The sequence below is a fragment of the Ornithorhynchus anatinus genome, chromosome 11 (assembly GCF_004115215.2).
Source record: "Ornithorhynchus anatinus isolate Pmale09 chromosome 11, mOrnAna1.pri.v4, whole genome shotgun sequence".
Classification (NCBI taxonomy): Eukaryota; Metazoa; Chordata; class Mammalia; order Monotremata; family Ornithorhynchidae; genus Ornithorhynchus; species Ornithorhynchus anatinus.
Genome location: NC_041738.1, coordinates 5,708,842 through 5,724,820, shown reverse-complemented (window position 1 = coordinate 5,724,820; position 15,979 = coordinate 5,708,842). Strand labels below are relative to the sequence as shown.

Here is a 15,979-nt window from a genome sequence, read left to right as displayed (position 1 = left end):
AAAACAAAGTTCAGGTTTAACCAGCCCAGTCTGTCTGAAGTGGGATTAAAGTTCTCTGGGCAAGGTAAGAGTAGTGAGAATGAATTATTAACCTCAAGAATCCAGGCTTTTATGCACTCCAGCAGGATAGCGAACCCTTCCAGAAAGAAAAAACAAACTTAAGCTGTTTTCCCAGTGGCTTGTCCTCCAGTGGAAAATTGGGAGATTTACAGGGCTTGAGAACCTCCAATCTGACAGGGAAAAGAAATGCTGATTCTGCCCCGCTGAGGGAAACCTTTCCACGGTCTCCTCGTGTTCTGAAAATTTATCTCCCCAAATTTCTCACCCTCGTGCTAGAAGGTGCCATATTTTCCTGATAGAACTTGCTGGCCCATCCTCAGACGTGGCCATGATATTATTCTCCTCTCCAAGGAGGAGAGATTAAAGCAGGAGCGAGATCTAGTTTCTCTCAACCAGTTGCCTGGTAGTGCTGGTAATAGTAGCGGCCTAATGGAAAGAGCAGGGACCTGGGAGTCAGAGAACCTGGGTTCTAATCCCGGCTCTGCCGCGTTTCTGCTGTGCGACCTGAGGCGAGTGACTTAACTTTTAGGTGCCTCATTTTCCTCAACTCTAAAATGGGGATTCAGTCCTACGCCCTCCTACTTAGACTGTGAGCCCCATGTGGAGCAGGGACTGTGTCCAACCTGATTACCTTGTATCTTCCTCAGCGCTTAGTACAGTGCCTGGCTCATAGTAAGTGTTTAACAAATACCATAATAATAAAAATAGCAGTGGTATTTCTAGAGTACCCACTGGGCAGAATGCCCCTGTACTCAGACCTTGTGAACATACTTGACTCACAGGGCAAGGAGTTTGGACTCTTATGGGGGAGGCAGACAAAAATTGATGCAATCTAATGCTAACTTTCTCACTGTACCTCTGTCTCGCCACCGACCCTTCGCCCGCATCCTGCTTCTGACCTGGAATGCCCTCTCCCTCTTCAAATCTGACAGACAATTACTCTCCCCCACTTCTAGGCCGTATTGAAGGTACATCTCTCCCAGGAGGTCTTCCCTGACTAAACCCTCTTTTCCTTTTCTTCCACTCCCTTCTGTGTCACCCTGGCTTGCTCCCTTTTTTCTTCCCCCATCCCAGCCCCGCAGCACTTATATACAGATCTGTCATTTATTTTAACGTCTGTCTCCCCACCTCTAGACCGTAAGCTCATTGTGGGCAGGGAATGTGTCTGTTGTTGTAGTGTACTCTCCCAAGCCCTTAGTACAGTGCTCTGCACACAGTAAACGCTCAGCAAATATGATTGAACTGAAGGAGTGAAATCAGAATAAGCAATTGAAGATTCATTTTCAAGTTCTGCTTTATTGTACTCTCTCAAGTGCTCAGTACAGTGCTCGGCACACAGTAAGCGCTTAATGCATACCATTAATTGATTTGATTGAAAGGTCTCTGCAGGGTCTTCTAGAAAGTTTATGTCGTTCATTTAATGGTATTTGTTAAGTGATTATTATGTGCCAGTCACAGTACTAAACGATTAGGTAGGTACATGCTAATCGGGTTGGACACCGTCCATGACCCACATGGGAATCACGGTCTTCATCCCAATTTTATAGATGAGGTAACTAAGGCACAGAGAAGTGAAATGACTTGCTCAAGGTCATACAACAGACAAACGGTGGAACTGGGATTAGAATCAGGTCCTTCTGACTCCCAGGCCCAAGTTCTATCCATTAGGCAATGCTGCTTCTCGAATAATATGAATTGTTATTCATATCATTCTAATTTTGATTAGTCTTATCCACTGAACCCGCTGTAAATATTTAATGAGGCCAGATTTGCTAAGAAACTCTTCATTTAAGTGTTTTGTTTGACTTAAAAATCCTGAAAATGATTCCAGGCTAAAATGTATCCATAAGAAAAGAACAAGGACACAGGTTGTAAGAATAGTGGTATTTGTTAAGTCCTTCCTATGTCCCAAACACTTTCCTAAATGTTGGGGTGGATCACATATAATCAAATCAGTCGCTGGTCCTGTCCCACATGGGGTTCACAGCCTGAGACGAAGGGAGGACAGGCGTTAAATTTAAAAATTACAAATGAGGAAAGTAAAGCACTGAGAAATTAAGTGACTTGTCCATGGTCACAGAGCAGGCAAGTGGTAAACTGGGGCTGGAACCCAGGTTTCTCGACCACTGATTCTCAGCTCCTTGAAAGTGATAGGGGGAGAAAAAGGGCCCAGCCTGGAAGCTGTGTGAAACACCAGCACCTGGCAACTTGATATTGAGATAAACAAATGGCAGCTATATCCATAATGGACTATTAAAAGGGAAAGATTGTGTGGTTAGAAGACTCAAAGGATTTAAATAGATTACAGGTTATGCACTCCATGGTAAATTATTAGAGAAGGAGGCTCATTTTGTTAGCCTACCCCAACCCATCAGGATGGGTGTGTAATAATAATAATAATGATAATGTTGGTATTTGTTAAGCGCTTACTATGTGCCGAGCACTGTTCTAAGCGCCGGGGGAGATGCAGGGTAATCAGGTTGTCCCACGTGAGGCTCACAGTTAATCCCCATTTTACAGATGGGGTAACTGAGGCACAGAGAAGTTGAGTGACTTGCCCACAGTCACACAGCTGACGAGTGGCAGAGCCGGGGTTCGAACTCATGACCCCTGACTCCCAAGCCCCTGCTCTTTCCACTGAGCCACACTGCTGTATTTGAGGGCAACTATCACACAGGTCCTCCCAGAATCCTGTGGTGCCACTGTAAGTTAATAACTGTAATAACAATTATAGTATTTTTTAAGCGCTTACTATGTGCCAGGCACTATACTAGTTCTGGGGTGGATACAGGCCAATCGGGTTGGACATGGTCTCTGACCCAAGTGGGGCTCACAGTCTCAATCCCCAATTTACAGATGAGATAGCTGAGGCACAGAGGAGGTGAAGTGACTTGCCCGAGGTCACACAGCAGACAAGCGGAGGAGCCGGGATTAGAACCCAGGCCCTTCTGACTTCCAGGCCCGTGCTCGGCACCTTTGGTTTGGCACAAGGTGTTCTGGTTTTATACTAGGTTCCGATGGGAACCTCAGGAATCTTGCCATCTAAGTGTGGAAATGGAACAACTCAGGCGTTGCTCTATTGCAGCATCGTCGCGCTTGGATTTGCTCCCTTCATTCACCCCTCCCTCAACCCCACGGCGCTGATGTGCGTTTCCATAATTTATTTATTCGTATGATTATCTGCTTCCCTCTCTAAACTGAAAGCTCAGCACGGGCAGAGAACCTGTCTACTGACTCTATTTTGTACTCTCCCATGCGCTTAGTACGTGTTCTGCAAACAGTAAGTGTTCAGTAAATACAACTGATTGAGACAGAAACAAAACCAATTAAGGGCCTGAAAGAAGTGGGGTTTTGGAGGGGCGCCTTTGGTTGAGTGATGGTCTCTAGCTGGATGAGTGGGTTGGTAGCTGTGTCAATTGTCAGTTCTGTAGTGTTTCCAGTGACAATGTGTGAATCCAAAAGCTAGACGTTGAAAAAACGGGATAGGCAGAGCATCGATTCTTTTGAAATGTGGTGTTGGAGAAGGCTTTAGTGAATGCCGTGGGTGGCCCAAAAAACAAACAGGGGATTTTGGAGCAAATTAAGCCAAAGTGGTCTTGGGAAGGCCAAATGACTTAGATTAGCATATTTTGGACACATCATCAGGAGGACTAATCCTCTGGAGAAGACACTAATGCTAGGAAAAGTCCAGAGAAATTGTGGAAGAGGCAGACCAGCTGCTAGGTGGCTAGAGACCGTAACAACGATAACGGAAGAACTGTCAGAAGAGTTATGGACTGTGGCAGAAGACAGGGCGTCCTGGAGAAAATATATCCACAGGGTCTCTCTGAATCGGAAACGACCCGACGGCACTTGATAATAATAATAGGTGTGTTCAGAGCTCATCTCTTACAACCAAGGGGTGGGGGCGGGGGCAGAGTTCAGAGCTAATAATTAAGAATTGGAATTTGGCAAGCGCTTACCTTGGCCAAAGCTCTGAGGTAGATACAGAATAATCGGGTCGGACAGACACATAGGCTTCACCGTCTAAGTAGAGAGGAGGGAGGGTATTAAGCCTCATTTTGCAGATGTGGAAACTGAGGCACAGAAAAGTGAAGTGACTTGCCCGATTCAAGTCCCACAGTTCCCTGGCCTGGGCCCTTTCTATTCGACAGTACTGCTTTTGCGATCTCTCCTCTTACCGTCATGGGACGGATGACAGATTGAGCGAGTCCATCGTAAAAATATGTTCCCATATTTCTTGCAGTGAGTGACTGGCAGCGTTTGGTTCCATGAAAGCAGTGCCGTGCTTGGGGTTGTTTGCTTTCAGAATAGTTACCGTTGCCAACAGGCAGTTCTCCATTAACGAGCAATTCTCTCAGACTTCATTTCTTAAAAATTATTGGGACTAATCTTTTAAGAGTGGGCAGGACTTTTCACCTAAACTTTGAAACATGCTATCCGTGCAGCTCCAACCACTTTCACGCAATTACCGTTGGAGACAAATTAGAAACTCTTAAATTAAAATGACAGGCTTCTTGCTCAAAGACCTAAAGGATTAGAGACAGTTGGAAGCAATTTCAAGAGAGTTCCTCAATTAGAAGGTTGCCAAGGGTTTAAATGAAGGTGCAAACCCAAATGTAATACCCCTAATGCCGTGTTTGCTAAGTGGACTGCACCGGATTAATTGCTCTTGAATGGAACAAAAATGCTTAACAAATCTGTTCCTGAGGACTATTTCCCCTTGGAAGATATCTGAGGTGCTTAATATTAGCAGCCCAGAAGGGATCTGGGTTACTTGTGGTTCTGTAAAAACTGATCTTGACTCCGGGCTGATATAATAATAATAATTATGGTATTTGTTAAGCTCTTACTATGCTTCATTCATTCATTCAGTCATATTTATTGAGCGCTTACTGTGTGCAAAGCACTGTACTAGGCACTTGAACTGTTCTAAGCGCTGGGGTAGATCCAAGTTAGTCAGGTTGGACACAGTCCCTGACCCACACAGGGCTCACACTTTAAGTAGGAGGGAGTGGGATTGAATCCCCATTTTACCAATGAGGTAACTGAGGCCCAGAGAAGTTAAATGCCTTGCCCGAGGTCAAACAGCAGGCTTATCTGGCAGACCAGAAACAAAACAATAATAATATATAATGTTACAATATACAATAACAAGAAGAATATTAAAAAACTCACTGATGTGATGGGTACGTACTCCTCTAAAACTAAGAAACCACAGAAGGAGAGTACTCTGAGTGTGGACTGACTGTGGGCCGCGAATGTGTCTGTTTACTGTTTTATTGTACTCTCCCAAGTGCTTAGTATATTGCTCTGCGCACAGAAAGCGCTCAATAAATGCAGTTGAATGAATGAATGAGAGAAGGTGTAAACTGAGGCAGAAGTGGAAAGGCAATTTGCCAGATTCTTAGAGTGGGACTCTGGGACAAGAAGGGCTTCAGGAATATGTATCAGGGGCAACTTTTTAAAAAAAAGTTATTGCTTTTGAATGATGGACTGAATATGTGCTCTCTGTTCCGTGACTCTGGATACCCTGACTAGTTCCAAATAAAAGACAGTTAAATTGAGACCTTTTGACCTGATGAATTACAATTAGTTTGTTTCTGGTCTGCCCTTAGATGATCTCAACATGACCCATCAGCATTGTGTTTTAGCCGGTTTCCAGCCTCGATTCAGCTCTACGCACCGAGTGGCAGAGGTAAGCAGAAAAGGAAATCTGACACGGACTTGTCCCAAGTACCTGAAGAGCCAAATGATAGATGTGACCTTTCTGACCAATTGGAAGGTGGATATAGCGTTACTCGTTGCTCTAATTACGGTGCCTGATAAATGTTTACTACATTCCAAGCACTGCGCCTTGCCCTGGGGTCGATAAACGATAATCAGATCAAACCCAGCCCCTGGCACAGCTATCCATCATAGTCTATTCATTCATTCATTCATTCAGTAGTATTTATTGAGTGCTTACTATGTGCAGAGCACTGTATTAAGCGCTTGGAATGTACACATGGGTAACAGATTTATATCTATGAGGTACAAAGAGTAGGTGCCTTATACCAAGTTTGCCCATAAGGAAACTGAGGCCCGGAGAGTTAAGGAACTAGTCTGATGGCAGACCTGGGACGAGAATTCTGTTTATTTAACTCCCACCCAGCACCTCACCCTTTTCCATTAGGCCATGCTGTCCCTCATTAAAATTGACCTCCATTCTGACTCCCCCGAGCATGAAAGAAATCAGTTCTGTCTCAGCCTAGGCCCCAAATTCTCTCCTAATTTGGGTCTAAATTCCTGTTAGTCCATCCCCCCTAACTGGAGGGGCTGATCGGGCCTGAGGTAAAATATTACACTGGACTCTTAAGCTCAGTGTGGGCAGGGAATATGTCTGCCAACTCTGTTATATTGTTCTGTTGTACTCTCTCAAGCGCTTAGAACAGTGCTCTGCACACCGTAAGCTTTCAGTAAATATGACTGATTGATTGGCAGTGCTGTTGTTAGGCAGGCAGTCCATCGAGGTTAAGGGCAAGAGGTGGCCAAATGGGAATAAGGGTTTCATGTGTGTGCATGTGCATGTGTGTGCCTGCGTGTGTCTGTTCCAGGTGGGGAAGTCGGGATTTTTGCATTTTCTTTAACATTTCGGTCAGGCTGGCGACCTCCCAGTGGTGAGATGAATAGAAAGTCGCCGTGTTGTCAGACGATTTCTGACCTCCCACTAGCTGCCCTCCTGTCACAGTCTTCATCGTTGAAATCGATCACCTGCTGGGCAGGGAGACAGTGGACTGTCCTCCAGGCACTCTCTGAAGGTCAGTCGTACGGCCAGACCAATTCCGCGAGGGAGATCTGGTGCCCGGAGCTGTCCGCTGTGAATCCGCCAGGTGATGATGTGGACGGGTGGGAATGCTATAGGTTCAGCGGGAAAGTAACCCGAAAAATTAACATTACAAACTCGGAGGCAGGGTCGTTTCTGCTGTAACATACGGTTTGCGTTCTTGAAGAACCTTGTGTTAACAGGAAATTGTGTTATGGCAGCCATCGATTCACTGGGATAGCAGGGTGGGTGTTTCAAAGATAGCACCGTGGCTGGCATTCTCGACGCAAATTTCTATGATTTTGTCACGGCCACCTTAAGCAGAATGCTTTAAACCCATATCACTCATTGTTATTCCATCCAACAGCCTCTATTAGCATATTTGTTTACATACCTATCCTTACTTATGCACAGTCCGGTTTAAATTAACTCTCACTTATTCATTCATCTATTTATCTTTCCATGTCCGCTCTCAGTTGCCGTAGCGTTGTTTCATTCCTTCATTCAATTCATTCAGTCGTATTTGTAGAGAGCTTACTGTGTGCAGAGCACTGTACTAAGCGCTTGGAAAAGCACACTACAACAAGAAAGAGTGTTTCTTTCTCCTCCGTTCTGTGTCAGTGTATCTTCTTAGATTATAAACTTCTCGAGGACAGCAACCGTGTCTTTTATTCGGTTTTCTCCGTAGCACGGTGTTCTGCACATAGTGGACGATCAGTAACCTCTGTTGATGGATTGATTGCTCGGTAGGCTTGATCCACTTATGTGTCTGTAATTTATTAATTTAAATTCATTCGATCGTATTTATTGAGCGCTTACTGAGCGCAATACACTGTACTAAGCGCTTGAATGTCTGTTAATGTCTTTCTCCCCCTCTAGACCGTAAGCTCGTTGTGGGCAGGGAATGTGTCAGTTAGGCTGTAAGCCCGTCAGACGGCAGGGACCGTCTCTATCGGTTGCCGACTTGTTCATCCCAAGCGCTTAGTCCAGTGCTCTGCACATAGTAAGCGCTCAATAAATACTATTGAATGAATGAATTGTTATATAGTACTCTCCCAAGGGCTTAGTATAGTGCTCTGCACACAGTAAGCACTCAAAAATATGATTGAATGCATGAACTTTAGTCCAGTGATGCACCCCAGTACATCAATCCATGCACATCATCTGGCTTAGTGGAAAGAACCTGGGTTTGGGAGTCAGAGGTCGTGGGTTTTAATCCCAGCTCTGCCACTTATCAGCTGCGTGACTATGGGCAAGTCACTTAACTTCTCTGTGCCTCGGTTACCTCATCTGTAAAATGGGACTTAAGACGGTGAGCCCCACATGAGCCAATCTTATGAACAAGTACTGCTCTCAGCGCTGGGGTAGATACAAGGTAATCAGGTTGCCACGTGCGGGGCTCACAGTCTTAAATCCCAGAGTTCTGGCAGTGGATCCATAGAGTTTTCTTGGTAAAAATACGGAAGTGGGTTAGCACTGACTTCTTCCACACAGTCAACTTGAGTCTCCGCTGCTGCCCAGCATGGGTGAGCAGATTGCCTTCCACTCGCTAGCCACTGCCCAAGCTAGGACTGGAATGGGAATGCCTCTGCTTGGCTCCCCCTCCCATAGCCGAGACTGGTAGAGGACTGGAAACTCTCCAGTTGCGACCCTGAGAGGGAGGTAGGAGGGTAGTGTAGTTAAAAGTCCTGTAGGCCAGGTGAGGTTTTTGGCATTATTTATCTTTGTCTTTGTCTTAATAGAAAGCAGATGAGTATTACGGAAGCCAAGGATCTTCCTTCATAAAGGGACGAGGCATGGCTGGATTGGAAGTACTCCCTTCCAGTTGTGGGACAGTGAGGAGCAATGAAGATAATAATAATAATTTTGGTATTTTTTAAGCACTTACCACAGTTCTAAGTTCTGGGGTAGATTCAAGGTAGTCAAGTTGGACACAATTACTGCCCCACAGCCTGAATCCTCATTTTACAGATGAGGTAAACTGAGACCCAGAGAAGTTGAGTGACTTGCCCAAGGTCACATACCAGACAAGTGGTGGAGCTGGGATTAGAACCCAAGACCTGTGACTCCCAAGCCCAAGATCAGTCTCGGGATCAATCAACCAATGAGAGTCATTGAATTCTTACTGGGTGGAGAACACTGTACTAAGCACTTGGGAAAGGACATTACAGTAGACACGATCCCTCCCCAAAAGGAGTTTTCAATTTACAGGGATTACATAAGAGAAGCAGCGGGACCTAGTGGAAAGAGCCCAGGATTGGAAGCCAGGAGACCAGGAATCGAATCCCAGCTCTGCTGCTTGCCTGCTGTGTGACCTTGGCCCAGTTACTCCATTCTCTGTGCTTCAGTTTCCTCCTCCTCCAAATGGGAATTGAATAGCTGTTCTCCCTGTCCCCCTCAGACTGTGAGCCCCACGTAGGTCAGGGACCGCGTCTGATTTGAATGCGTTGTATCGATCCCAGTGCTTAGCCCGGTGCTTTGCGTGTGGGGGGCGCTTAACAAATACCACACTTACTATTCTTATTACATTTACAGTGGGGGATCTGAGAGCAAGTGAAGTTTCAGCGCTGAAACCCAAGAAATAGAACCGGGATTTTGGTTTCCGGGGTCACACAGTCACCCGCTTCCAACAACCCAGCTGAAGCAGGTTTTGTTTTGTCTCCCGTGAGCTTCAAACCTCACGACTCTGAGGATCATTTGAATTGCCATTTTGCTTTATCAACCATTATCAAAACTTGTGTCACAGGAGCTCTTTGAAATCCAAACAGGCCTGAAAGAATTCCCTCAAAAGCTCATTTTCCTCCAAAGAGGAAGTGGTATTTTTTTCACTCAATCATATTTACTGAGCACTTATTATGTGCAGACCACTGCACTGTGTATTTATGAGAGTACAACACAACAACATGGCAGTCACATTCCTTTCTCACAACAAGCTTACGGTCTAGGGGGAAGGCAGATATTAACATAAATAATAAAATTACGTCTATGTACATAAGCGTGGTGGCACTGGGGTGGCGGGGGGTGGCGAATACAGAAAATAATAATAATAATAATTGTAGCATTTGTTAAGCGCTTACTAGGTGTCAGCCATGTACTAGGCGCTGGGGTGGGTACAAGCAAATCTTGATCCGATTCCAGAAGCAGCGTGGCTCAGTGGAAAGAGCCCGGGCTTGGGAGTCAGAGGGCATGGGTTCGAATCGCCGCCCTGCCACTTGGCAGCTGTGTGACTGTGGGCAAGTCACTTAACTTCTCTGTTCCTCAGTTCCCTCATCTGTAAAATGGAGATTAACTGTGAGCCTCACGTGGGACAACCTGATGACCCTGTATCTCCCCCAGCACTTACAACAGTGCTCTGCACATAGTAAGCGCTTAACAAATACCAACATTATTATTATCTGTGGTACCTCCTATCAATAAATCGATGGTATTCAATCCTACTCCCTCCTACTTAGATTGTGAGCCCCATGTGGGACTTGGCCTGTGGCCATCCTGATTAGCTTGTGACTATCCCAGTGCTTAGTACAGTGCCTGCTACATAGTAAGTGCTTAACGAAAACGATTTTTAACAAATCGCCTTCCCCAAAACCTTCAAGATTGAGAGATGCAGCCTCTTCTTAGATTAATAATAATAATTGTGGTGTTTATCAAGGGCTTACTGTGTGCCAGGCTCTGTACTAAATGCTGGGGGGGATGCAAGTAAATCAGGTTGGACACAGTCCCTATCCCCTGTGGGGCTCACAGTCTCAATCCCCATTTTCCAAATGAGGGAACTGAGGCCCAGAGAAGTGAAGTGACTTGCCCAAGGCCACACAGTAGTTAAGTGGTAGAGCCCGGATTAGAACCCACAACCTTCTGATTCCCAGGCCCAGCCTCTATCCACTACGCCTGCCTAGATGCAGAAAGTTGGACTCGTATGTACTCCGAGGGCTTTACCCACCCGAAATTTGGGTCGTTGAGTTCCTCCCTCCGGGACCTTGCATTTATCCACTAAATTCGGCCCCCAAATTCTCCAGAGACCCAAGCCCTGGGCCTCACAGGTGGAGTTCACCCGACTCTTTAGGTGCGCATCATTTTAGGCCGCCCAGATCTGTCAACCCAAAGGTCATCTTTGCGTGATCAGCTGGGAGGGTTGTTGATTGTGGAGCATAGCGTTGACTGGGTTTTGTAAACCATCCAGGCCAAGTTTGGGAATATTCATCGACCTCCCGAGACAGTGAATTCCACTAGAGATTATATTATGCGAAAGGTATTTCCTTGAAAAGGCACTAAATTTATAATCTGTTCATGTCACTGTCCAACTGGGGGGGGATCCTGTTCTAAGAGAGGTAAGCATGAGGACTCTGATCCAGCTTCTATGGGGTCTGTAATGAGGCCTATACATTCATAAATATGGGACTCTCCTGTCTCCCAGTGTTGGGGCCGTTTCCAAAAGGATAAATATTCCAAATGTTTAAGGGTGGCAAATGACAGTCACCCACGGCTTTTTGATTGACTGGCCCCCTGTCTTTAAGATGATGACTCAGTATCTGTGATGAAATCAAGTGAAACAGGTTAACACTTTATCCCCCCTTCGGTCCAACCCCTTCGGTCCAATCCCCGTGGGGAGAGAATCGCTGTGGGCAGGGAATGTGTCTGTTTATTGCTCTGCACACAGTAAGTGCTTAATAAATATGATGAATAAACAAGTGATCATCTCATGAAAAAGAGTGTAAACACCGTTCTCCCAACCCTTCCAGCCTCCTCCTTGATCATGACATTTCCTAATCCAGATAAACACTCTCAACCCCCTGATGGTTGACTGACATTAATTTCTGTTTAGTATTTATACCTATTTTAGACACTTTTTTAAACGGCAATTGTTACGCACTTATGAACCAGCCAATGTGCTCAGCTCTGGAGTAGATAGAAGCTAATCAGGTTGGACACAGTTCACGTCCCATGTGGGCGTTAAATTACTTGCCCCAGGTCGCGCGGCGGACAAGTGGTGGAGCCGAGATTAGAACCCAGGGCCTCTGACTCCCACTTCTGACCAATCAATCGTATTTATTGAGCACTTGCTGTGTGCAGAGCACCGTGTACTAAGAGCTTGAGAGAGTACGATAGAACAATGTTGATAGACACGTTCCCTGACCACGACCTGTTCCTCTGCTCCTCCCCGCCCCGAGGCGCTCCCTCTGCTCTATCCCCCTGCCCTACAGCACTTGTGTATATATTTACATATTTATTATTCTATTTATTTTATTAATGATGTGTATATAGCTATAATTCCATTTATTTATATTGATGCTATTGATGCCTGTTTACTTGTTTTGCTGTCTGTCTCCCCCTTTCTAAACCATGAGCCCGTTGTCGGGCAGGGATTGTCTCTATCTGTTGCTGAATTGTACTTTCCAAGCTCTTAGAGTGCTCTGCACACAGTAAGCGCTCAATAAATACGATTGAATGAATGAATGAGCCTATTCACTTCCTGAGACTGTCTGCCCCACCCCCCCGTTAGATTGGAAGAAACTTGAGGGCAGGGAGCCACTTTCACTCTTCTTCTGTCCGTTGACGTAAGTGCCAGCACAGTGCTCTTCATACAGTGCGTGGTCCGTCAGTGCTGTCGATTCATCGCCGCTTATGCTAAGGGGGTGCTTGCTCAATCTCTTAGCGTCGCCAGAACAGATCGGTCAATCAATCAATTATATTACCTGAGTGCTTACTCTGTGCAGACCACTGTACTAAGCGCTTGGAAGAGTACAGTATAACAGAACCCCCATATGGGGCCTCTGAGTCTTAATTCCCATTTGACAGATGAGGTAACCGAGGCCCAGAGAAGTAAAGTGACTTGTCGCACAGCGGACAAGTGGCGGAGCCGGGATTAGAGCCCGGGTCCTTCCGACTCCCAGGCTCGTGCTCTATCCGCTAGGCCACACTGCTTCTTGAATTCGGTTGTGGAATCTGGCCACATATCTGCTTCACATGCACCCCAGAGGGCAGCCGTTACTCCTTAGGTCGTAAGCTCCTTGAGGCCCGGGATATCACCGTGACAACTGGTTTGATGTCCCCTACTCAAGGTTTTTGTTGAAGGGAAAGGAAGGGGAGAACAGGCTAACGGTGGAGCCAGTGCGTATTTTGCCCAAACTTTAGACTCAGTCCATCAATCCATCGTATTCATCGAGCACTTACTCATGTAGAGGGCTGTACTAAGTGCTTGGGGGAGTACAGTATTACGGAGTTGGTAGACACGTTCCCTCCCCGTAACCCGGTTAAAAGTGATTGGTTCGAATGTTACTGTCATTATTATTTAGCCCAGTTTAGTGAAATAGCCCCCATTAGGACGATACTTCTCTGCTAAAGCAGGATTTGGTGCATCGTGAACCTGAAAATCAGTCCCTTATTCATTCATTCATTCAGTTGTATTTATTGAGCGCTTTCTGTGTGCAGAGCACCTTACTAAACTCTTGGGAGAGTACAAGACAATGAAGCAGCGTGGCTTAGTGGAAAGAGCACGGGCTTGGGAGTCAGAGGACTTGGGTTCTAATCCTGAATCCGTCACGTGTCTGCTGTGTGACCTTGGGCGAGCCACTTCACTTCTCTATGGCTCGGTTACCTCATCTGTGAACATGGGGATTAAGACCGTGAGCCCCTCGTGGGCAACCTGATTACTCTGTACCCCAGCGCTTAGAGCAGTGCTTTTTATATAGGAAGTACTTAACAAATACCATAATTATTAGAAACTGACACATTCCCTGCCCACAACCTTTAAAGCTGTAATATCGATTTAATTCGATATTTAATTCGATTTAATATCACGTGGGCGTCTCATTCCTAATCTTTGTCCCGGGTTCTCTCTTGGCAGTGTTCGACGGGGACCCTGGATTACATCTTGGAGCGGTGCCAGGTTGCGCTGCAGAACATGCGAGAAGGTTCGGAGCCTGAGCCTGGGACTCTGAGGTGCCTGGAACCTGCAGTTGTGAAGCGAGGAGAGGAAATCCATAATGAGGTGAGGCCTGACCGTGCTGGGAAAAAGCGGGGTGACAGCAGGTTTTGGAGGGGATAGTTATAAATTCGAGCCCCTGTATCCCTTTCCTGACTCACTGTTGAACACTCAGTTAATTAATGGTCAGTCAGTGTGTTGATTGAGCGCTTATGGTGTGCAGAGAACTGTTCTGAGCACTTGGGAGAGCACAATACAAAAGAGGTTTTTTGGTTTTTTGCCTTTCTCTTCCTTAAAGGCTGCACACTTTCAGGGTCTTATTTATAAGAGGAGTTTTCTCCAGTTGAGTTTCTCCTCAACTCCCCCCTACCCCTTACCATTACATTTAATCTGACCTCTTCCTCTGCCCCAAGAGCCATTCGCACAGACACTGGAGTCTGCAGAAGCAAGTGAGCAGCTGTCCCTTTCCCTTTCTTCCCGCAATGTAGCCTTTTCCAGGGTGGCCTCTTGCAACGAGGACTCTTTGATTCATTCAGTGGTGTTTATGGAGCACTCACTGCGTGCAGAGCACTGGACTAAGAGTTTGGGAGCGTACAATACAACAATAGACAGGCACATTCCCTCCCCACAATGAGCTTGCGGTCTTTCAAAATGGCCTCTTCCCATGTGGCCTTTTCCAATGTGGCCTCTTCCTTGCTCCTCTTCCCATCCCTGCTGCTGCTCCTGCCATCATCATCGTCATCATCATCTTCCCAGAGTTTGAAGCTGTAGAACTGTTTCTTACGGGGTCGCTGGGAGAGGCATCAACTCCCGGTTTCCATAACGTGTCTACCAACAATATTGTACTGTACTCTCCCGGGCACTGAGTACAGTGCTCTGCATACAGTAGATGCTTAAGAAATAGCATTCATTGATGGATTCAGGGGCATTTGCAGCAACAGAAGAGTTTTCTTCTCACTTTAGAGAAATAGCATATTTTAGTGGAAAGGGCACAGGACTGGAAGTCAGAAGATCTGGCTTCTAATCCTTGTTCTGCCACTTCCTTGTGGTGTGACCTTTGGCAATTCATTTAACTTACCTGTGCCTTGATTTCCTCATTTGTAGAATGGGGATAAAGTACTCCTTTTTTTCCCTTTTGCACTGTGAGCCCTGAGAAGCAGCATGGCCTAGTGGAAAGAGCACGGGCTTGGGAGTTTGAGGACCTGGGTCCTAATTCCATCTCTGCCACTTGCCTGCTGTGTGACCTTGGGCAAGTCACTTCATTTCTCTGTGCCTCAGTTCTCATCTATAAAATGAGCTCCTTGTGGGACAGGGACTGTGTCTAACCTGATTACCTTGTATCTACTCCAGCACTTAGAATGGTGCCTGGAACATAGTAAGCACTTAAAAAAAACATTATTATTAATAACAAATATAAAACCTGGCACCAGAACTGTGTCCAGTTGACTTATCGTGTATCTACCCCAGTGCTCAGCACAGTGCACGGGAACATAGCAAATACCACAGTTATTATCATTATTTTTATTGTTACCAGCTCCAGCTGCTGCAGCTCCATTTCTTACTGGATTCCTCAGATTCTCCTCTAATCAGGGAGGCTAACTCAGCAGCTGTAGAAGCATCTGTTCCTTCAGTCAGGAACAGACTCCGGGGCTCTAGCGGTCTTCTGTTCTCATCGACTTCCCCATCAACAGTATTGACTGAAAGACTGCTGTCAGGCAGACCATTCATTCATTCATTTAATTTTATTTCCTGAGCACTTACTGTGTGCAGAGCACTGTACTGAGCGCTTGGGAAAGTACAGAACAGCAATAAAAAGTGACATTCCCTGCCCACACAAGCTTACGGTTTAGGGATGGGGAGACATCGATGCAAAAAAATAAAGTTACAGATAGGAACATAAGTGCTGTGGGAATGGGAGAGGCAAAGAGCAAAAGGAGTAAGTCAGGTCAACACAGAAGGGAGTGGGAGATGAGGAAAAGTGGGGCTTAGTCTGGGAAGGCCTCTTGGAGGAGATGTGCCTTTAATAAAGTTTTGAAGTGGGGGAAAGTAACGGTTTGTCAGATTTGAGGAGGGAAGGCGTTCCAGGCCAGAGGCAGGACGAGGGGTCGGCGGGGAGACAGGCAAGATTCTATTCATTCCCATTGTTCTTGTCCGTCCGTCTCCCCCGATTAGACCGTAAGCCCGTCAAAGGCCAG

The 15,979-nt window shown here is 46.1% G+C and overlaps 1 protein-coding gene and 1 non-coding gene across 3 annotated transcripts in view; one reads left to right on the top strand and one right to left on the bottom strand.

Moving 5' to 3' along the window:
• The window catches only part of FTO (FTO alpha-ketoglutarate dependent dioxygenase), a 329,352-nt gene that overhangs the window by 101,094 nt on the left and 212,279 nt on the right, over window positions 1-15,979 (top strand). For both annotated transcript variants that reach the window (XM_029075991.2, XM_039913519.1), the window contains exons 5-6: window positions 5,679-5,758; window positions 13,707-13,850. In XM_029075991.2, the coding sequence (XP_028931824.1) occupies window positions 5,679-5,758; window positions 13,707-13,850 (224 nt within the window). The remainder of the gene's footprint in view (window positions 1-5,678; window positions 5,759-13,706; window positions 13,851-15,979) is intronic.
• On the bottom strand, window positions 8,390-8,526 carry LOC114815288. The gene has a single exon (XR_003763052.1). It is a non-coding gene; the product is annotated as a small nucleolar RNA SNORA7 (small nucleolar RNA).